The 23,934-nt window shown below is 35.2% G+C and overlaps 2 protein-coding genes, 1 long non-coding RNA gene and 1 pseudogene across 4 annotated transcripts; 3 read left to right on the top strand and 1 right to left on the bottom strand.

The window, feature by feature from the left end:
• The first annotated feature begins 4,881 nt into the window (after window positions 1-4,881).
• On the top strand, window positions 4,882-11,053 carry LOC132163945 (protein root UVB sensitive 4). Its single transcript, XM_059574331.1, has 10 exons — window positions 4,882-5,518; window positions 6,414-6,560; window positions 6,840-6,986; window positions 8,392-8,454; window positions 8,539-8,615; window positions 9,114-9,219; window positions 9,804-9,906; window positions 10,057-10,208; window positions 10,334-10,399; window positions 10,541-11,053. Exons 1-10 carry the CDS (start codon window positions 5,030-5,032, stop codon window positions 10,781-10,783), a joined length of 1,593 nt encoding a protein of 530 aa, XP_059430314.1. The 5' UTR covers window positions 4,882-5,029; the 3' UTR covers window positions 10,784-11,053.
• A 1,642-nt stretch (window positions 11,054-12,695) lies between these two features.
• LOC132162832 (RING-H2 finger protein ATL57-like) lies at window positions 12,696-13,357 on the top strand. Its single transcript, XM_059573051.1, has one exon. The coding sequence runs from the start codon at window positions 12,725-12,727 to the stop codon at window positions 13,355-13,357; it is 633 nt and encodes a 210-aa protein (XP_059429034.1). The 5' UTR covers window positions 12,696-12,724.
• A 1,049-nt stretch (window positions 13,358-14,406) lies between these two features.
• LOC132162831 (blue copper protein 1b-like) lies at window positions 14,407-15,168 on the bottom strand (annotated as a pseudogene).
• Window positions 15,169-20,853: 5,685 nt separating this feature from the next.
• Window positions 20,854-22,666, top strand: LOC132164375 (uncharacterized). 2 transcript variants are annotated; one of them, XR_009438374.1, is made up of 4 exons: window positions 20,854-20,919; window positions 21,077-21,227; window positions 21,732-22,005; window positions 22,157-22,666. It is a non-coding gene; the product is annotated as an uncharacterized LOC132164375 (long non-coding RNA). The 2 variants fall into 2 exon arrangements; XR_009438375.1 differs by having other exon boundaries at window positions 21,732-22,058.
• The last annotated feature ends 1,268 nt before the right edge of the window (window positions 22,667-23,934 follow it).

Raw genomic sequence — 23,934 nt, 5'->3', positions numbered from 1 at the left:
CTACTTATACAGTTAAGTCAACAAAATAAAGTGAGCATAAATTATAGCTAGGCGACGAAAATAAATTCTAAAACTAAAAGATTTCTTAATAAGAAATTTTCAAACGTAATTTGTACAACAAGAGTATGACGGATGAAGTACAAGACTGAATCCCGGACGTAGGATCACCAATACTTTTACAAGAATAAGGAAAATCATATAAAACCACTGTGAGGTAAGCCATATTAATATTATGAAAGAAGCTCAGACGTGGAGAAAAACCAAAAACCATCGTTGGATGTTGATAAATCGAAACATTCATAATAAGAAATTAAATGCAACGAAGACATAGCGAAGAACAAGGACCTCGTAAACCGGCTCGCGAATCCCGAGGGAGAGAGATTCACTCAGCGAAGTCGCGACTCTCGGCGAACCAATAGGTCTACTGGCAGCCACCGAGCTCTGGTCCTGGACCTTCGCATCGTCGTCGTCGTCGCCACCACCGGAAGCTAGGGTTTCCGGTTCCGACAACAGGTCCTCCTCCGCCGTAGATTTCGCAGAGCATTTCGCCCTGGATACTACGATCGGAGAAATCGCAGAGATCTTGCTCCGGCAAGACGAAAGCAGCGACGGTGTACATGGCGACCGGAAAAGGCTAGAGCTGACGGTGAGGTCGGAGAAGAGGAAGCAGTGAGTGGTTGTGGAGTGAGTGGGGAGCGGAAATTGGAGGAGAGTATGGGATGAAGAAGAAGGCGTTAGAGCCATTGCCTGGTCATGGAGGTTGGTTGGTTCACTGACTCTGCAACGACCCCTGTGGCGAATAATTTATTCTGGATAATATATTATTATAATAATAATAATAGTTTCCTTTTATAATATATTATTAACGAATTCCTTATGGTTAATGAATAACGAATTAGGTGACCGTTATTTGTGGCTCACATTTTGCTTCGCCTTCCCCGCGCCTCTAACCGCAAATTATTTGTTCCTTTTTGTTTTTCCTTTTGTTTTTGTTTTGAAGAAAGTTCAAGAATCGAATCTGGGACCCCACAAGTTGCTGATATGTGATTCCTGGGATTCCTTGAAGGCCACCTAGGAGATGTTTGTGTGTAAGAAATTCCTCCCATATGCCGCTAGATATTTTTGCGATTTAAATTAAACATAATTACAAGTGTTTGATCAAGGACAAAGTTTTCCTTGGGTCGAAGAAATTTCCTTTAACTTATTTTATAAAAGTGATATGTGTCTATTTTTTTAATAATATGTGAGATGTACATAAGTTTTTAATAAAATTTATTCCAACTTTATCTTTACTATTAAAAAAATATGTGCATTTTATTTGTTCAATGAACACATGTCACTTTTATAGATTAAGTTAAAGAAAATTCTTCTAACCTAAAGGAAAACTTTGTCCTTTCTAAAATCAAAATCATAATTAATTTTGTTTTATTCTTATTCTTTGATGGGATGAATATTTAAGATAAAATTTTGATCGAGAATCTCTAAAGCATGTATATTCCATTAATACGCTATTAGTAGACATGGGTCAAAAGATACATCTCTATTTTTTTAGCACTTCTGTTGCTAAAAATGTGATCGACATAATTATGTATCATTGTTGCTGTGTATTTTGAGCATAATATTTGTTTTGTAAGCGGACTCACCCCTAGGCAACTTAGGCGGCTGCTTAAAGCCCCCAATTAATATTCTCAAAAAAAAAAAAAAAAAGCCCCCAATTAATAATTATATAATACAAATTTTTCTAAGAAAAAAATTATAAGGCTCCAATGTGATAAAAATTTAAAAGTATGTTTGAGATTACGTTAAAGAGCTTAAAAGAACTTTTAGTACATAAAAAGCTGTAAAATTATGGTAAAAAAAATAATAATTTTACATTATTGGGGCCTTAAAAAATCTCTAAACATAAAAACGAGAATTTATGCTGACCGAAAGCTTCGGTCTTTTGAAAATGGTTGACTTTTATTAGCTAGTTTGTGATATGCCGCATGTTACAGGTATATGATCCTCTCCCGTCCTTAATGGACTGGAGAATATCTAGTTTATGGTTGAGATTTTTTCTTAAAAATCCTAAAGCCACAAATAGAACATATGTTCCATTACAAAAAAATAATATTTTAGATTAAAATAATTAAAAAAGAAAAAAAGAAAAGAAGGAATGGCTGGCCACCCCATCTTGGCCATAGGAGGTGGCCGGACCACCACATTTTAGCTGGGGGTGGCTTGAGGGCTGGCCAAGGGTGGTTGACCACCACATGGCCCTTGGGGGTGGTCCAATCACCCTCTAAACCCAAACTAAAAAAAAAAAATCGTTTCGCCCTTGGGGTGGCCGGACCACCCCCAATGGCCAAACAATTTTTTTTTATTTTTTTTTATTTTTTATTTTTTAAGATCTGGCCTTGGGGGTGGCCACCCCCAAGGCGCCATGGGGTGGATTCGGCCACCCCAGGCCCGGGTGGCCGAAGCCACCCTCAGCCCGAACTGGGTTGGTCCGGGGTAGCCAGCCACCCCTTAATTTTTTATAATTTTTTAAAAATATATAATATATATTTTTTTTTTTATTAATGGAACAGATGCCCTATTTATGGCCTTTCAGCTGCTACCAGAGTGTAAGCGAGAAATGCCATTTGGTAAACTACTATACGACTGAGATGATGTGGTAGTGAAAATAAGTGGTTGATTATTATTTTTTAGAAGCCCTTGTTGATACAAAGGCTGATATCTATTGTCATGTTATTCCAAATCTCGGTTGTATAGCAGTTGCATTAACGGTTATGAATAAATCAGCTTCATATATATGTATTTTGTGAGACTGTTGGAAAATTTGACTATCACATGAGCAATTAATTATTAATAGGGGAAACTACTTTTTGCCCCCATGAACTATAACACATTGTCACTTTCTCCACATGAACTGCCAACTGTACTACTTTTCCATCATAAACTACCATTTTGTGCCCAAACCTCATTCCGTCAGTCAAAGCCGTTAACTTATACGGTTAACTCGTCACTTTGTCCCCATGAACTACAATGCATTGTCATTTTGCCCCCATGAACTAAAACGCATTGTCACTTTGATCGTCTGAGTTAAAGGCTTTGACTGACAGAAGGGGGTTTTGGGCACAAAATGGTAGTTCATGGAGACAAAGTAGTACAGTTGGCAGTTTATAGAGAGAAAGTGCCAATGCGTTGTAGTTCATGAGGGTAAAATGTAGTTTCTCCTTATTAATATAAGAAATGGAGTTGTATGCACATAAATTGTACAAAGCCTTATCAAATGGAACAAATGGAAGGCATTAGTTCCATTTTTTGTTTTTCAATTGAGGAATGAGAATGTAATGATCTTTATGGTATCATAACGCATAATCTTGACCACTTTAAACAAAATTAAACTTTGTTTATAATTTGTATGCAAAATATAAATTTCTTTTAGAAAAATGCAAGTTTATTATTTATATACAAAATATAAATTTCTTTTAGAAAAAAAGCAAGTTTATTATTGGGAAAAATTCACTTTACCCCCTTGAAGTTTCAGGGGTTTTTCAATTTGAATTCAAAAGTTTAAAAATTGGTAATGTACCTCATAATGTTTCAAAAATTTTCAATTTAAACTTTCCGTTACTAATTTCCGTTAAATTGGACGGACATTAAAAAAATAAAAAAAAATAAAAAAGCTTGAAGGTAATTACCCAATTTCATAGATTTTCGTCCAATTTGACAAAAATTAGTAACAGGATATTCAAATTGAAAATTTTTGAAATATTAGGGGGTACATTGCCAATTTTAAACTTTGAGGTTCAAATTAAAAAATCTCTAAAACTTCAGGGGGTAAAATAAATTTTTCCCTATATTATTTACAAAGTTTTGTCATCATGTCATTTCATGTAAAATTACAGTCATATAAGAGGGATGGCTCTATTGTTAGGAATAGTTGGGAGCCACACTTTAATTTTGTTTTATTTATAAAGAATATGATTGTATCTTTTAAAGAATTATATGACAAATTTGATAAACTTCTGCTTGGATATTAGGGAAATAATCAGGTTTGTTAAAGTTTTGAGAAGTGTTTTGGATTGTGGGTTTTGAAAAGATATTTCAAGAAAGTGAAAATTGAGAATTGATTTCGTGGAGCCACATTTGAAAAAAGTGTTGTACGTGGAGTCCATAAAAGAAGACTCGTGGAGGCAGCCCTAGCAGCCTCCATGGATCGTGGAAGAGCCCTAGTAGCCACCATCATGGGGTTGCTAAATCGTGGGCGCCACCACAACTAGGGGATGGCCACCCTGCCAACTGAATTTTTTTTTTTTTTTTTTTTTTTAAGTGTTTGTGGTTTATTTTAAAAATGTGTTAATAATGGGGCCACATATAAAAATCAATTTGATTTATTGACATTTGAAAAGAGTTTTCAACACATCAAAAGCAAAAGTCTCTCTAAACATACCCCTTAATAGGCGCTTGCTGAAATATAAAAATCTTTAAAGATTATCTCGTTTGATTGCGAAGAAAATTCATGTATTCAAAGGAATGTAGATTCTCTTCTAGAAGAGGTGAGAATCCATATTTTATTGGCCATGGAAAAGGTTTTTTTTTTTTTTTTTTTTTCCTTCTTTTAAATGACAAAAACGCCCATATTTCTCTTATCCATATGTTTATATTAATATAAAAAAAAAAAAAAAAAAATGCGCACTTAAGTCGGTGGAATCCACCGGAAATGCTCATCGTGACACTCCGGAAGGCCTGCCATATATTAGGGGTCCAGACGTCCAGTGGCTCTAGATTTCGTCTGCTAAAATAATTATAAAATCAGCCACTCAATTTTACTTTTCTTTTTTTCTTTTTTTTTTTTGACATCTTTATTTCCTTGGATTATCTCTCTATCGTATGCAGGGCGTGTAGTACGCGAAGTGGGTGGTAAGCTCTAAAACCCTAAACCCTAAAACCATCCCAAAGAAAAAGAAAAAAAAAAAAAAGGCCGAATTTTGGCGGGAAAATTTCCCAAATTCCAAATCCGAATTTCACGCCCTTAATTCTCATGCAAACCAATTCGTACACAGCACCCAATTCCCAGCACCTTCCGATTCGATGGAAATCTACGGGACCCCATTTCGCGACCCGGAAAGTGGCGCCCAATAAACTCAAGAACCGTTTCAAAACCCTAACTTTCACCGATTCCCTGAGAACCTCGCTCGACTACGAACCCGAGGAAGGCATCGATAAAGGATTCAGACCCGGACTCAGACCCACCTCCCAGGGTCGCCTCCCCGTGGTGATTCGTAGGTCTGGTAGGGTTTCTAGGTACTTCTGGGATGGGAATTGTTTGCAATTGGTTCGTGTGGACGGCCGTGCGTCGTTTTTTTCGTCCGATTTTGATGATGGGTTTCGGAAATTATTTAAAATTCTTGGTTCAGCTGTCAGGGATTTCTTTATCCCAAAGCAAGTTAATGGGAATTACATGTATTACGTGAAATGGAAGTTTTTGCACCGGGTTTTTAGCTCTGCGCTCCAGGTGCTTGCCACTCAGGTAACAGAATTGAGCATTACCATTTCTTTTATTATTACATTTTTGGGTTTGAATAACTTAATGAAATTTAAAGCCAATTCTGTGTAAAAAGTGTATTTCTTCGTGGTAGTTTTTTTATTTTTAAATTTTGGGTTGATATAACCTATTGAACTTTCGAGGTCATCTGTGTATAAAGTGCCATTTTTTGGGGTAGTTGTGCATATAGAGTGTCCTAAGCTCAATTGCGATTGTTTTCTGTCGGATTTTGGTGATGATGGTATTGAAGTGATTGCAGAATATGTTTCATGCAGAGAAGTAGTTCTAACTTCTTTATTTATGAGTTTGAGCTCAAGTTAGAATTGCAGGTAGGATTGATGATACATTCAGTTATAATTTTTTCAATTAAATAATAAAAAGGAAAAAAGTGAAGAGTTCTGGTCAGGACAATTCTCATATTGTGTTTATAAGGTTTGTTGTGTTTGAGAATATTATGTAGAAAATAGCAGACGTAAGATCTTTTGTTGAGACTGCTGCTCTCTCCCCAACCCTCCTTTGAGACGAAGATTTGGTAGCCTTTGAGATGAAGATGGTCCCTCTTTGCCTTTTGTGGTGTTTGTGGAGGGAGAGAAATGTGAGATGTTTTGAGGATCTTGAGAGGTCTTTGGAGGAGTTTAAGTCTTTTTTTTTCTTCTTCTTCTCCCTATTTACTTGGACAAGTTGCTTATTTAGCTCCATTAGTGATTAACTTTCCCGATTTTCTTTTTCTTTTTACTTCTTCTTAGGCGTTCTCTTGTATATGTCATGTGTACTAGGGTTGTGCCCCTCTACACTTTTTGGTGTATACAACATTACTTAATCAAAAAAAAGATCTGGTATTTATGCTTGCTTACAATTTTGGGAATGGATTTGATATCAGGCAATGTTCCGCGCTATAGGAATCGGGTACTCTCATTCGCTTCCATCTGCTGCAGCCCTTAACTGGGTCTTGAAAGATGGACTTGGACGGCTTAGTAGGTGCATCTACACTGCTGGCTTTGCATCTGCTTTTGATACCAATTTGAAGGCATGGCTTCCATTTTCATTTGAATTTGGTTAACATGTTCTCTTTTTTATTTATTTATTAGTTTTATATATTTTAGTATCTTTATTTGCAGTTCTTGCACTTACCAGCACTGCATTTTGGCATTTGAACAAAAATAACCAAAAGTCTCAAAGTACAGTGTTGTGGAGTGCTACCATTGATTACTGTTGAACTGCAAGTTGAGAGATATATGATTGTATTCCTTTGAATGTGAATCTAGAACTTTGACAAACCATTAATTTTTCGTTATCCTATTTGTAGAGAGTTAGGTTCTCGACATCTGTTATGTTCAGTTTGAGCATTGGAGTGGAGTTGCTGACTCCTGCATTTCCTCAGTACTTCTTGCTTCTTGCATCTGTTGCTAACATTGCCAAACAAATAAGCCTGGCATCCTACTTAGCCACCAATGTAAGGATTCAAACCTCAAGCTCTTTATGTGAATTGTCATATTTTTGAATTTGTTAGAAAGGGTATTGTTGTGTCATTATTGTATTTTCTATAATACATATGATAAAATAGTGAGAGGGTCACAAATTATTTTAAGGCTCTTTTTTTGTGCAAACACCAATCTTAAGATGATAGCAAAGCAATGGTCTTGAGTTCAACTCTTGAATCTGTCTAACTCCGTAATTTACCTCACATTTCAATTAAACATTCAACGTGTTGTTGGGTTTACTTTGTTAAATGATTAAACTCACTCTTTCTTAACAAATTAAGCTTTTGAGATAAGTTATTATTTAACAAAATTATTTTCTAATGAATAACATGAATGTTACTTGTGGGAGCTCTAAAGATACTGTCATAATTTCGTACCCTTTTTTCTTTATTAAAATTCCTTGGTTTAATTCTTTGTTAGTCATGCAAAGATATTTCTCTGTATTTGCTACTGCCTTTTGTCTTTTTATGATTTTTTTTTTTAACTATTTTGAAGTCAAAGAACAGTTCAATGCTTGATGGAAGATGTGGCGTTAAATTACCTATCAATAAATAAATAAATAAATAATATGTGGCCTGAAAAAATTTATGCCTACTTTTAAAAAGTATGCGATTTTTAAGGAAAGTATTGCTCCATTCTTACCTAATCTCTTGATTAAAAGTTGAAGCAAATTAGTGTCAGGAGTAGGAAAAGGGGGAAATATAGAAAATAAAAATAAATGAAACTCGCATTTTATTTTCTTTGAAGTAATAAGTCTATTAAAGAAGTGGGCCAAAGTCTAGCTCTGAAGATAACTCAATTTCAGCAGTTTCAGGTCATGTTTAGGTTATTCATCATTTCTTTTTGTCAACTTCAGAAGTTGAAATGTACCTGTGAATGCTTCATTATTTCCTTTTGGACAAACAGCTTTGCCTCAAAATTAAAAATCTAACAACCACTGATTGATAGGAAGAGCTTTTAGCACCACTGTAAGCAGTGTTCGTCTCTAGGAACCTATAGATTATTATTGGTGCGCAAGTTGTCATTGCTGATGAGTGTTACCTTCATCATCAATCATGGTTTCAAGCTTTACTCTGCCACATCATAAATCCCATGTATACTTGGACATATGGCATGTTTACAGCTTGATTGTATCAAACAAGAAATAAGACAAACTTGGATGGGTCTTTGCTTTCTGTCCGACCTAATAAGTATTTTGTAATACCTCATTTCTTTTGGATTTTATTTGCTCGGTTGTTGGTGTGAATCAATTACCTAATTTACCTCCTTCACAACAAATTTAGAGATGACTGGTTTGGATTTGGAAAACGTTTGTTTGTTAATGAATATTTCAACCTCTCCAACTGGAGTTTTAATGTTGTCACTCTGTTTAAGCAGACAACTGTTCATCGAAGCTTTGCTATAGCCGATAACCTTGGTGAAGTTTCTGCAAAGGCACAGGTCTGTTGTAATTTTTTGCGCTGTGTAACTTTTATTTTCTTTTGGTAACATGGAATATATCTGGACTTTTGGAGTTGGTTTCAGATCCAAACAGTGTGCTTTGATAACCTTGGCCTATTGCTTGCTGCACTTCTGAATATGCTGCTGAAGAACAATCAAAGGTTTTTTCCCCTGGCTTTCTCATAATCTACTTTAGGTCTGAGATGAATCTCTTAGTTTACTAAATAAAGTCTGCATGACCTATCTTTCCATTTGTCATTTGAGTGTATTTGTAAATTCTAAATCTTATTATCAGTTAAATAATATTAAAATCTCCTGGCAAGAGAGTAAATGATATTGGAATCTGCGGAGAGGTCTATTTATCTGCTAATACTTTTTGTCAAAATATATCATAACCTCGCGCCCCATAGGTATGTTATCGGTTTTGGGAAGATTACAGACTTCCATGAGTTCGCCACCATAGGTTTTCATTCATGCATTGAATATAAATCTTTGTAGTAGTAATTGCTGTCTTAATGTTTGAGAAAAATTAGTTGGACATATTGTACCTATACATGATACCTGTCTCCTATCATTTGTACCTGTGCTTGGCATGTTTATCATATTTATAATAGAAAGTTGTGCTTCCATGGTTTCCTAACTTTTCTTTAATATTGAAGATTGTATGCAGGTTTACCTTTTATCATATACCCTATTTTCTCAGCAGTTGATCTTTTCGGAATATATCAGGGGCTTAAACACGTCCATCTGCAGACACTAACTAAGGTGGGTTAGTATGCCTGATTTTTATAATTCATGGATTATTTAAGGGCTTGAAATGACAGGTGACTTACATTAGATTTTTATTTTTTATTTTTTAAACTTTGGAGGAACACAAAGTCTGTCCTGTTGTATTTGCATGGCCCCCACATGCTAATTATCGCGATTTGTTTGCTCAGTGGCCAGTCTTAGACAACTGGAATCTTATTAGCTAACTTTTCCAACTAGGATTTCATAGCCAATTATCCTGTCAAATTCAAATTCCTTTGCTTTTGTTTTTTTCCCCTTGGCTAGCCTTTTTGCTTACCCATAAGACACATGTATTTGCTATAACCCTGGTTTTGGGTTGAAAGGTTTTTTTTCAGTCATTGTTCTTGGGTTTCAATTAGATTTAGCTACAAAGCCTAAAAAAACTAATCTCCTTTCCCTGACCAATTGTAAAACGTGTTCGGGCGTGTGGGCTCAAGTAGTAGGAGAAAGATGGAGAAATGCTACAACCTTTCCATGAACAATATTGCTTTCACAAAATTTGCAATAAATGTGCACCATAACTACTTTTCTTTGTTATTTTTTGTTTCTTTTGTGTTCAGGATAGACTTGAGATTATACTAAATACGTGGATCGAGTCAGGATACGTCCCTTCACCTGCAGAAGTAAGTAAAGAGGAGGGAGTTGATTTCCTGTGGAGCAAAGGTGAGGTGTCAACACTGCTTCTCATAGCTGTGTTATAAGGTTTTCTATAAGTTTCCATGGAATTTAGTGTGTTTGGAACTTATCAAAAAAAAAAAAAAATTGTGTGCATGGATGGTGAAACTTTCTCCTAATTAGTGAGGTTTGAATCAGGCCAAGAGTTATGGCCCATCAGAATAGGGTGTATAAATCTCAAGGCTCAGATGCCCAAGTTGTCGATGATGGCAATGCAACATACAAGTGGTGACGATTATTACTTTGTATGCATGGAGATCTTCCACAAAGGCGTGAAAAGAACTAAGCAAGTGAGTATATTAGGGAACTTGTAAAACTAGGCTGTCACACAGTTAATCATTTAGCACCTTACCCATGAAGATTTTTTCCTCACATTTTCCTTTTTCTTTTGCTCTCTTGACTTATGAAATTCTAGCAAGGTATACTTCTTTCTATACGGGAAGGCGCCAGGACGGCAGATATTATCATGGGTTTGTTGCAGGTAACTAGAATATTTTCAGCTTACCAATATATTTTCTATTGCTGGATGGATGGAAACCTTGTCTGTGGCTAATTTCCATTTCTCATACTCTTAAAAGTCTTAATATTCTTAAGTTTCGCGCGATATATCTATGTTGTGTAGGCGTGCTACATCCGAAAGGCCCTCCTTGTGAGGAGGAGTTGGTGGGAGAAGAACATTGTTGGGGGTAATGATTCATTCAATTCTGTTTTTAATGAATGGTTTCAAGTGATGGAGGATAGCAAGCAATGTGCTCAAAGGGATTTGAGTGTGTTGAATGAACAACTGTTGGGACTGGGTTGGGCCACTAAAAACATTTTGTTAAGCACACAGGAGCAGGCTCGGTACAGTTTTGTAGATGACTGAAGATTTTAGATTTTTTTTTTTTTCTCTTTATGATTGGCGGCTTCTCCTTCATTGGAGAGTTTTGGGGATGGTTCTTAATTTAAAAGGTAACAATTTCATTTTAGCCAATGAGATAGCTCTACCTCAAATTGACACCTTTTCATTTCAAAGAATAAGGTGGAGGGGGTGGTCATTGGTTCCAAGTTCAGAGTGTATGATTAATTTACTGATACAAGGAAACATTCTGTTTATATTTGCAGTTTTCATCTTGGGAAAAATACATTTTACTTCTTCAATGTTTCACCTCGTTTTTCATTTTGCCTCCCATGTTTAAAAATTGGTAATGTATTCCAACCAAGTTTCTAAAATTTTCAAGCAGATGAATGGTAATTTTGCATGCATGCCCAAAACATCTAGTATTAGTAAATGTCTTATTATATAGAAGGTAGCATTACGAACCAATAGCTCTAAATCCAATACAATGCAAACTGTGAATTCAAAACCCTACAAAACCATAGAGAGATATTTTTCCAAAGCATTCCAATATATACTAAACCATCACCATCATAAGGATGCCAAAAATGGCCATCATCCACCTGGGTGCAAATGTTGTTGACGAATTGTTTTCAGACACTGTTATGGTAAGTTTCTGGTTTTCAACTTTACAATCCTTGGCAACGCCACATATGTACCATTTATTTCCTGAGGTTGCAAGAGTAATTACATCGTTTCAACTAGTCAGAGTCTCATTGCCAGTCGGTGCCGGTGTCGCACATTGTTGGAAGCCAGTGCCATTAACTTTAATAACAGTGTGCGCTCCCAATGGGTACTTAAAAACTGCACTAAGAAGTTTATTTCTTCGGTCAACAATCAGATTAAAATGAAAAATATGTACTTAGCATTGGCAAATGTCGTGTATCAGGCATAACACACACACACACACACACACACACACACACACATATATATATATATAATATTCAAATAACAAGCAATATTATTAGAACACTCACGTCCGGCTTAACTTAGCTATATTTTTTCTTTTTCTTTTTTTAGCTACCCACTTTTTTACAACACCTCCATCTCGCTCAAAATTTTAGCTATCAATTTTCACTTTTTCATATAAAATATTATTATTATTTTTTTTAATCTATTTTTCCTATTCCTAAAGAAGAAAGAGAATAATATTGTTTTTTTATTAATATAGCTAAGGATTTGTTGAGCTACCGTGCTCAGAAAATTTGCTAAGCATTGTAATGGCTCAAAATTTTTTTAACCATTTTGTTGAGCCGGATGTGAAGCATTTTTTGCTACAAGGATAGCCAAACGTTTTTTTTAAAAAAAAAAAAAAAAAATTATTGAAAAAAATTACTTTAAATATTGAGATAATTGTAATTATTATTATTATTATTTTTGAATTGAGATTCCAATATCATAGAATAAAAACAACTAGTTCTCCAGGAAAACAAACTCAAAACTACAGCAAGGAAAAGTTCCCTCCCTCGACAGTCTTCAAAGTCTACTAGCTCTCTATAAACCTCTTCATGATTACAGAAAGGATAATTGTAACTTTTATTCACTCCTAACATTTCTCATAATTAATTATATGTACCAAAAATAATACTATTTGGATGACAACCATAACTGTACGTTGTAGTGTTGTGATGGGAATCGCTATCTTTCTTGGTCATCAAAGATATATTCCCATCCAAATAAAAGAAGCTTAGGTAATAGATATTCACACGTAAATTCTAGATAATTCACTGAGTAGATAATATAAGAAAAAAATGATTGGAATACCGAAAAGTATATATCAATCTACATTTTTATTATCAAATAGATGAATGATTTAAAATTTATATTTTAAACCATTGATTGCTGTTACGATAATATATATATATATAAACCCTCACCCTCACACATTTTTCTTCCTTTAGAAAACCCAATAGATAGGTGATAGGAATGAAAACCCACAACCGCAAGCTGCTGACGCAGGCGCTCCCTCCTCTCCAACCCACTGCAACAACTCCATCACCACTACCGTCCGGACAAAGCTTGACGTGGGCTGATTTCTACAAGCGATCGGTGGTTGACGTACTGATCGCCGTATTGATCAACGTCCTCATTGTGCTTCTCTTGGTGGGCTGCGTCTTCATCTGCATCTACATCCGCAAGCGTATTCGCCAGCGTTATAACGCTGACACAGACTCCGACGCCGACTCACCTAGACGTGGCTCGGAAAGAACTACGTCTTCTCCGCCGTCGGATCTTCCAACCAGGTCCAACCTCCGCAAAGGACTGGACCCGTTGACGATTCGGGCTCTGCCGGTGCACTCTTACTGTGGGGACGCTGAGGAGTACCAGACCGACGACTGCGCGATTTGTCTCCTCGAGTTCGAAGAGAAAGACGCCGTGAAGTTGATACCCTTTTGCAAGCACGTGTTTCACCCCGTCTGCATTGACATGTGGCTGTCGTCGCACGTGACATGCCCGGTGTGCCGGTCATCTCGGTTTCCCGTGAGGAGGGGGGTCTGGAAGATCGACGGTCAAACCATGACACGTGAACAGAGTGATGAGGGCGGTGGGGTCGTTTAGGATCGATCGAGCTCTGTAGTCTAGTTTCTTTTATGCTAGTTTAGATATACACGACACTCATCCGCGCATGTGTTATCCAATTGCGATTATTTTTAGTTATTGGGGCGGTTATTTATTGGTTAGCAGTTAATAATTGCCCTGTTTGTACACTTTTATACTAATAAACTGAGTTAAGAGGAATTTTTTTCAACTTATTTATTAAAAATTCATGTATATTTTACATCTTATTGGAAAAAAGAATACATGTCATTTTTATGGATTAGGTTAAAAAAAAATTCCTCCAAAATAGTTTTTTTAATAGCAGGGACAAAGTTGGAATAAATTTTATCAAAAACTCGTGCATTTCATATCTTATTGAAAAAATGGGCACATATCACTTTTATAGATTAGATTGAAGGAAATTCTTCTAACCCAATTTGAAAGAAATTTTTTTTTTCCCTTTATAATAGTAAGGGAAAATTATAGTTTACCCCCCTAAAGTTGACAACGTTTTTCAATTCGAACATCAAAGTTTCAATTTTTGCAATCCAACCCCACAAAGTTTCAATTTTTTTTTCAATTCGACCAATATTTTCCCAAAATTTCCATATTGCCCTTGATTTTTATTTTTATTTTGTTATTTTTTATGAAAAAAAAAAATTTGGGGTACAAAAATGGCCAGCCACCCGAATTTTTTTAAAATTTTTTTATAAAAAATTAAAAAAATAAAAATTATGGGTAATATAGAAAGTTTTGGATACAATTGGTCAAATTGCAAAAATTTGAAACTTTGAGGAGGTGTGGATTGCAAAAATTGAAACTTTAGTGTTCGAATTGAAAAACGCTATCAACTTTAAGGGGGTAAACTGTAATTTTTCCTAATAGTAAATTGCCTAAGCCCTTAAGCCCCATTTGTTGGCTGTGTAGTAATTTTGCATGCATGCACAAAACATCTGGCATTAGTAAATATGTCTTATTATTATATAGAACGTAGCATTACAATGCAAACTGTGAATTCAAAACCCTACAAAACAATAGAGCTAGAGATATTTTTCCAAAGCATTCCAATACTAAACCATCACCATCATAAGGATGCCAAAAATGGCCATCATCCACCTGGGTGCAAATGCGGTTGACGAATTGCTTTCAGACACTGTTATGGTAAGTTTCTGGTTTCCAACCTCACAATGCTGGGCAACACCACAAATATACCATTTATTTCCTGCGGTTTCTAGGGTAATCACATCGTTTCCACTAGTTAGGGTCTCATTGCCGGCCGGTGCCGGTATTGCACATTGTTGGAAGCCAGTGCCATTAACTTTAATAACAGTGTGCGCTCCCGCTGGGTACTTAAAAACTGCACCAAGAATTTGATTTCTTCGGTCAACAATCAAATTAATATATATATATATATATAATTTTTTTTTCTAGACTACAAACAATATTTATGTAAGCAGTTTTGAGAAGAATATCACAACGTGCCACCTGTTGAAACAGATTTGCAAACGGTCAGGCAAGCTATAGAACTCCTCCTACAAAACTAACGACCTCTCCCTTGTTTTGCAGGAGGAGTTCTGTCGCCGGCCCAATCGTCTGCAAATCTGCTTAAACACCGCCCATATAAAGTTGGTGAGTTAAGAGATGAAGTTTGTACTTTGTAGAGGTAACTTACCAAGTTTGTCCCCGACATGAAACTCCTTTCCTTTAGCCCAATTTTGCTAATCAAAGTCGTTGGTCCAACCCTTGTCATCACCAACCGTGAACTCCGAGCCCAAAATGGAAGGGACAAGAATTGCTAAGATGGCAAGGACGAAGAATTGGGTGAAGGCCATTGCAATCAAGAAGCTCTCTTTAATTACTCAGATTGATTGATCTCTTTGTTGATAGAAGTTTGTAGTTGTTTCTATTTATAAGTCAAACAAGTGTAGCAAATGGACCGTCTATGGACGGCATTGCCGAATGGAATATTAAGATCCTAGATGGGTGGAATTAGAAAAGTTGAAGTTATGAAAGACTAATATTTATTATATATAACACAACTTTGTTGGTAGCTCTTCATTGTAGCATCGGCAAATTAATGTCGTGTTTCTGTGTCAGGCATAGCATAACGGGTCGTGGGTGTTGTCGTTGTAAAATTTTATTTACCGAATGAAAAATTACCATACATTGCCCAAACTATATATCATATATATTCAAATAACGATCAATAATATTAGTTGGTAGCTGTAGTGAAATTTTGCATTTGATTTGATTATATATATGGTTTTAATAAATCTAGTAGTTATCTCCAAGAAGCAGTTCAATCGGCTGGAAACCATATGGTCCATACCTCATAAAGCGGATGTCATTAATTCCAATTTTCCTCTCCCATTTCTCCCTCCTTAAATTACAGAATTCATGCCGTTTCTTTACATCAAAACGCTTTAAAAATGACACATTAAAAAAGTTGCATGTTATTGAGACATGTAGAAAGAATTTACCTCCCAAACGGCTTCTTCTTCACCTTTACAAACACTTATTCACAAAACCAAAAGACAATTTTTTATTCGAAATTTTTTTACAACTAAAAACATTTTTCACATGCTTCGATGTAAATAAATGACCTAAATTAATTAGTAATTTAAGGATTTAAAATTTCAAAGAAATTGTAGGGCATCTTAATCCGTCAAACATAGTACATATGACCATTGACAAAGTCATAAATTCTTATCCAAATTGGTGAAAGCATGAATGAAAAATATTTTAAAATATAGGCTAGTGCATTTTGGGAGAACAAATAATAGTACCTCCACTACAGAACTTGAGAGCCATAGCCTTGGTCAGTCGAAAGAGGATTGAGAGACCGTTTCTTACTGTTTGCTTGTAGTTCTTGTAGTTTTAATTTTTTTTTGGGTATATTGTTAGGCAGCCCACCCCTTTTTCAGTGTTTTAATCCCAATATCATTTTCCTTATTTGCTTTTTTTTTTTTCTTTTTTTTTAAAGTATAACTAAAAAAAAAAAATTATTTGAAAAATTGACCAAAATGTTTTTTTGACATGTTCACACAACAGAAGAGGGAGGGGGATTCGAACTAATGACATCCGCTTTATGAGGCGTGATTCACAGCCGATTGAGCTATCCCTTAAGAACGATTGAAATGTTAATAGTGTCTACAAGGCTTGAAAAGGTCCCCAACAATGTCTCTGACTCTCCAGAAACTAGATGATGTTCATTTATTTCATCCGACGGTTATAACCACGTGGCCCCTATGAGGCGATTAAAATCCTTGATCAAATTGCTCTTAGCATAAGTTTGGGCAAATTATAATTTAGAATCTTAGATGCATTAATTACGTGCCAAGATTTTATGTCATCCATATATGGACAATTGTTTGTGTTTTTAATTTTAAGAAAAGGGAAAAATATAAAAAGGCATTCCAAACTGATAATCGTTTACAAGTTGGTCCCCTAATGTTCAAAAAGCACTAAAGTAGTCTAACAAAATACCAAAATGTGTCAAAATAGCCCTGTCAGTTTGGATGGAAAATACATAATGTTCCGTCCATGTAATTTCTTTTGACTTGAACTTACTAAAATGCTCTTTTGAGAAAACACTCTTAAAAAGGCCCCTCAATCGACTTCGATTGGCAGCCCAAAATAATACCCATCCAAGAGCCTGACGGCAATGTCGAGGCCACTGTTGGCGGTGTGGCCGAGCTCCTCCAAGTGCTTCATGGTTCCGAACAGACCTCAAGTCCTCGTCTTCACGTCTAAATCTAATTTACAAACTCACCATATATATACATACACAAATAGAATGAGACATGTACCTAAGACTCCTAGAGAGTAGGAATTATATGTATGAAAAATACTAGGGAAAAATCACTTCACCCCCTGAAGTTTCAGGAGCTTTTCAATTTGAACCAAAAAGTTTAAAAATTAGCAATATACCCCATAATGTTTCAAAAAATTTCAATTTAAACCCTCCATTAATAATTTCCATCTAAATAGATGGAATTCATCCCACGTGCGTCTCACGTGAGATATTAATGCCTTCTCTTCCAATTTTACCCTCATTAAAACCTAAAGGTCTTTCAATTGGATTTGTCGACTCGAGTCACTTTGTTGTTGTTTCTTTCGATTGGATTTGCTGTTGAGAAGCCAACTCCTTTTTTGGATTTTTGTTCCATTATTACTCTTTTCCTTTTCCTTCTTTTTTAATTATTGTTGACCAAATTTTACAAGTGCAGTCATACACCAAAAAAATACTGAAATTATTTTACTGAAAACGTTTGATGCCCTAAACGTACACTTTCAGACGGTATAGATATGTTTTTGTTTCATAAACCCAATAACTTATAAACTAAAATCGACATTGACCTAAATGTGACTACTAGTTGCAAATGGACATAAATGTTTTTTCAAAAATTCTTCCAATTAATTTGGTTTATAAAATTGTCATATGTCTTGTTTAGCATGTAGTTATATTAAAACATGCATTATGTGTTTATCACAGGTTAATTAAAAAGTTACAACAAATACATAGACTAAATCGAAAGAATTGTCCAATATGTAAAAAACAAAACTGTTGTCTGTTGGCAATCTCTCTTGAATTATTTTTAAAATTAACCTAATTTTTTAAATAATTTGGATAATTTAATTTTATATTCTAATATTTTTATGAACAAAATTCTACTTGTTTGTGAACTTACATTAAAACCTATACTTGTCGCCGTGGGACTACTCCTCCCAAAACATTTGGATTTATTTATAATATTTCTATTTTTATTTTTGTTGATGCAGAAAATCAACCAGTGATCATCCACACCTAGGCCTTAAGCCGAAATTCCTATAAGACAATCAAATGTCAGAGAGTAGAGTGACGACAACACATTTGAAGCTTAAGTCGATACGCACAGGGTGCAAATGAGAGAGATAAATAAAGATTAGGAGATAATAGCATATCTGATGAAAATGAGAGAGAGATGAAGATTATAGGATAATAGAATACATGGTCTAACTTCCTACTATATAGACGAGGTATCATTTATGTCGTGTGCCTTCAAAAGGCAATTGTCGCCTGACAGCTATTAATTTGACATTAAACTGTGTGGGTGATTTTGATCCACTTTTATTAAGTGAATCGTATTTTCAAAGTGGTTGCATATATTGCATTATATAGAGGATGGTTGCTGGATATGACGTTTCCATTCTGGATGTGTGCTTCATGCATACCCCATTTGTTAAACTCATTTTCCTCCTCTAAACACTATTTACTTCATGTAAAAAAAAAAAAAAAAAAAATTAACTTTTTATATTATATCATTTACTTTTATTATTATTTTTTTAAAAAAAATCAATACAAAACAAATCTTTTTAATTTTTTATATCAAACATTTTTAAATATTTTTACTTTTTTTTTACAACAATTCACATCAACTATAATGTCAAGGGACAAAGGTTTTAACAAACACACCCAATGTTGAGTTTTGGTGAGCTTGCTAATCCTTTTGACGTGGTGTTTGGGCTGGCTGTCTTTTGGGCCTGGCGAGATGTACCCCCGTGCTTCCATTCCAATAGTTTCTCTTTCCTTTAAGCTACTTGTGTGCATACCAATGAAAATTAAGTGTTAGATGAACATGTGGTCTTGACGAGCGGAGCTGTTCCATACTTCCATTCCAATTTTTATTTTCAAATAATAAATTTAACCATTTAAATATAGATTTGATACTCGTTTTCACATCAAAATTCAAACTTAAGAACATCTGTGTCAAGAAAATTATGACTAATCTTATGATAAATGTACTATATGTATAAAAGCTCGATGTTAGTAGTGAAAGCCAGGAAATTTGAGAAAGTAGAGGCAGAGCTCCGCTAAGCTGGTAGGTAGTCCGCACGGTTAAGGGATATGGCGCTCGACTTAGAACCAGACCTTGTAGAAGAAGAAGAAGAAGAAGAAGAAGAAGAAGGGGAAGTACAACTTGATGCACCGGCACATCACCCTTCTGCTCCGCCTGATGAGCTAGCAATCAACGGCAGTGATATCACTTGGTTTCTTTTTTGTTCCTGTTTTCCGTTTAGCTCTTCTCTTTTCTCTTCCCTCTCTCTTAGGAGCTTAAGTGTATGTAAATAGGGTTTTAGTGATTCATTTGTCACGCTATTTGATAGTGACGATTCTGTTTGATGGTTCAGCGAAAATTTTGCCAATTCTAGGAAAATCTCACAATGTTATTGGCCCTTTCTTTTTGGTTGTATTTGAGGTCTAATTGATTTATAAACAGGTTAAATAGGGCATTCGATGATGTGGGTACCAGTTGTTTGTCAAACATATTCATTGTTAAATCCATTTGCAGCTCAGATATATGCTGGTTCTTATTCAAATATGATTTGGCTGACTTTTGGCACAATACATGTGAAGTACATTGTGATTAAAGCTCATATGCTTGAATAAATTTTCTCATATACACTGAACTTGGCTGAAATCTGAAATTGGGAACTCTTGATTGTGGTAATAACCATAGTTTTCTTCCGTACTCTGATTAAAGCAAATGATAGAGCGTTGATAATACATGTCCACACCGGCCCCAGCCCATATATGCATAAATACGTACATGTATGTAATATGTAAATACATTTTAAGAGCTTTAACATAACGTATACCTGGTCAACAATGTCTAGTGTTGAAACCATGATTTTTTTTTTCCTCTTTCTGTTGTGCAGTTGTTTGACATCTCAACTACAGTTGATCCTAGTCATATAATCTCTCTGATACGGAAACTTCTACCAACTGGTGCAAGTAATAACCACGATTCTCTTGGCATTGATGCACGTGTTGACATGAATCAAGACAAAATACTGGTCATGTGAAAGAATGTTCAGCTTCTCTCTCTGGAGATGAAGTTCTGAACTTTTCAAATAATAACTCTGAGAGCATGAAGATTGTTGGGGATTATGATCAACATGCTCGACAAGAAGGAGAAGATGAAGAGTCATGTCGTAGATCTGATCAGCCTAGTACGTCATCAGGAGAAGAGGCTTGGGAAGAGTATGGTTGCATTTTATGGGATCTTTCTGCAAGTAATACTAATGCAGAACTCATGGTACTCAAGTTTTCCCTTCAATTGACAATTAATCTTGATGCTGCTTTTCACCTGTTTTGATTCTGATTGCATGTCAAGTCATATCAACCTTAATTCTGGCTTTTGGATATAATGAGGCTATTGTAACTCAAATAAAAAGTTGATTAAAGAACTATCCAGTCGGAAGTAAAATCTAGCTCCGATCCTCGTATCCCCTCTAAAGTCTTGAGTATGCCTGTGATCATGAGATGAAGATAGCGGTCATTACCACTTTATTACAAGATATGATTAATCATATTGTTTTAGGTTTCCACCTCCAACCACCCTTCTCTTTTGCAAGCACCCCAAAAATTATTAATTTTCCTTGAACAAGGTTTTGAACTATGATTTGTCTTGTTATTGCTAGAGATCTGATTATGAAATCTTTCGTACTACAATCTAAGTAGCACATTTGTGCAAGTACAAAACCTCGTACTTGAAGTACTTTTAGCAAACCTTTTAGTTTCCCAATCTGTGTGTGTTAAGGTAAACCACATTTCAACTTTGTTGCAAAATTATTTTTGCCTGATGAACTTATGTTCATTCCTTCTCTCTTAACTTGTTTTCTGTAAATGGAAAAACTGTTAACTTGGAGGTTTTAGAGACTTGTTTCCTGTGGATCTGATTGATTTTCTTGCTCCAGGAGATTAGCCTCGGAATTATTGGAAACCTTGCCTGCCATGAAGTTCCGTTGAAACGTATAGTCTCTATAAATGGATTGGCTGAGATAATTGTAGAACAATTATTTCTAGACAACGCTCAATGTCTATGTGAAGCTTGTCAGTAATACATAGGTTTGCGCTCATAATTCCTATTGTCAATCATTTGAGAGGACTTTTCAGATTTTGGTTTTATTATTATACTTGCTGCCAGTGTTTCCTTCTTTCTAACATATTAAGTAGTAACTTGTAGCCTACATGCATAAGTCTCATTATGCATATCCAGGATTATTGTGCTCTTAATTTTATTTTTCTTGGTATTCTTTGTTTCTTCTGGCAAGAAACTTTCAAATCAACCTTTGTTTCTGCTTTCTGTCCATTTGCGAACAATAACCATACATAATGAAATGACAGTTCTCACTTTTTCCCTCTTTTTGAAAGAGTACACATATTTCTTTTTATCTATTAAAGTAGAATACTCATTATTTTGTAATAGCAAAGCGGCACTGTCTGAGTCTCTTCTTGCATGTTGCATCAGTGGTGTCATTTATAGTTTTGTGTCGCTAACATTAGTAGTTTTGAGACAGACTCAAACAGATGCTGTATGCTTTTCTTATGTCTATATATTTCCTGATACAGGTTGTTAACTTTGGGTTTTCAAAGTGGTGAATGTATTACATGGGCTGAAGCATTGCAGTCTGAACATATTCTATGCCAGATTTTATGGATTGTGGAAAATACCTTAAATTTACAGCTTATTGAAAAGGTAGAAAATATTTACTGAAATTGCCTTGTAAGCAAGTCTGATCTGATTGAAGATGATCTTCTCGACCACCAACTAGATGACTCCAGCAAAGGGCATAAGGAGGGCTTGACCACTTATCGCACAAAATCAAATGCTATAAGTACAGCCGTATCCTTGCAGGGACAATGACATATTTGGATCTAGGAACTTTCAGTACCTTGGTTAGGCTCATATGGTTTCTTCTATCAACTGCCTTGGCTTATACTTACTGAAATTGCCTTGTCTTTCAATATTATGTTTCCCTTAACCTTTGTGACAGCTTAGAAGGATGATCTGTATTTTAACCCAATGGACTACTTCAAACGACTTTGCTGAAGTGACTAACATGGCAAATGAGCTTAACGAAGATAATGTCAATGTGAATAGATTGCTTGATTGCTGTCGTAAATATTCTGAGTAAGCTGTTTTTCTCTCTTTCTACTTGATCTTATTTGTTGCAATGCTTCAAGTGAAACAAACGGCTTGTATTTCTTTGAATACCAATTTTTTTTTTTTTTTCCACAAATCGTAGAGCTTTAACAAAGTTTTTACTTGAATAATTATCTTGTTTGATTATTACATGTCAGCTTTATGTAATTTTAATGTGAAGTGGAAAATCCAATAAACACAAAGACAAAGGTGCCATGGCACCCGTGGCCGAGGGCACATGAAGCTCATTTTCTATCTGATGGATACCCTAGTTTTGAGTAATGCTATGTCATTTGGTCATGCAATTAAAATGGAAAAGAAACTTAAATGGGGAGGAAGGGGAGAGATCAATGGGTTGATTTGCTAGAGCTAGTTTCGAATTAAAGCTTCTTTTAGGTTTTTATCAAAATTTAGTTGGTATTATTTTAGGACTTTTCTTTATTCTACATTTTGATCAGCTTATTGGATTTTACTTCTACTGTTTTATTTTCTTGTAATTGGCTAAGTTTAGTGTGCTTTTCTTAAAAGTATGTCATTTTTATTAATAAAAAAGGATCTTAAGTCTGTTAGGGTTAAGTAGAATGAGAGGGACTTGGTGCCCAAGCGACTATGTTGTTTATTGACTTTTGGCTTATATAGTTAGTTAACATAGAACTCGCAGTTCTCAATGCAATGAAAAAGATTCGTATTTTAGGGTAATTTTTTGCTTTTTTGCAAAATATATATATACTAACAATTGACTCAAAATACAAAACACTCAAAAGTACTTTTACTTTTACATCACATCATAAGTTCATAACTAAAAAACAAAAAACACCGTCTTAAAAATTGTCAAACAAAACCATTTGAATTAGAAGATTCATTGATTCATTCTATCTCTTTTGGTTCTAACCGAGTAGGGCTTAAACTTTAGGCTCTATATCTCATTGCCTCGATGCCTGCTTGCTGTAAAATCCAAGAAACTAATCTAAAAACAGCTCTGCAAGTTTAGAGCCCTGATCATGTTCTTGCTGCTCTGTATTTTCTGATACGTCTATTGGCATGACTGGATACCAACACATTGCTACTTGCCTCTGCCCCATTTCATTTGTCAATATGACATCAATTAAACTTATTTTTATACATATTTAATGAATAGATCATCATGAGTGCTAATCCTTGATTACAGATTTAATGTTGCATAGTCCTTCAAGGAATGAAATTTGTCGCATCGCCATCTGCGTCCTACTTTTGAGATATATAGCCCTGTGCAATTACAGCAGAGAAAATTCCTGTAAAGAATATTGCAAGGAGGAATACATTTTTTTTTCTTGATTCTACTAGGAACATTAAAATTTAGCTGTCAGGCCAAGATTATAAGAGATCGAATTTGTGCCTTGTACATGAAAATGATGATCAGCTGATGCCCCTGACCTCACTTTTACATTGTTAGTTTTGCAGGTAGAAGTGAAGCGGATCTTTTAAGCTATTGGATGCATGTTATCCAAAACATTTGGCTACTTAATGCAATACACTAGTTTCTGGGGATGGAATGCTTGAAAAGCAAATATCATTTTGAGCTTTTTCTGTGCCTTGAATCGACTCTGCACTTTTGGCACTTTCTTGTTGTCAGACCACTGAACATCAGAA

Source organism: Corylus avellana, chromosome ca10, assembly GCF_901000735.1.
Source record: "Corylus avellana chromosome ca10, CavTom2PMs-1.0".
Lineage (NCBI taxonomy): Eukaryota > Viridiplantae > Streptophyta > Magnoliopsida > Fagales > Betulaceae > Corylus > Corylus avellana.
Note: the sequence above shows the minus strand (reverse complement) of the source record. Positions and strands in the feature narration are given on the sequence as shown.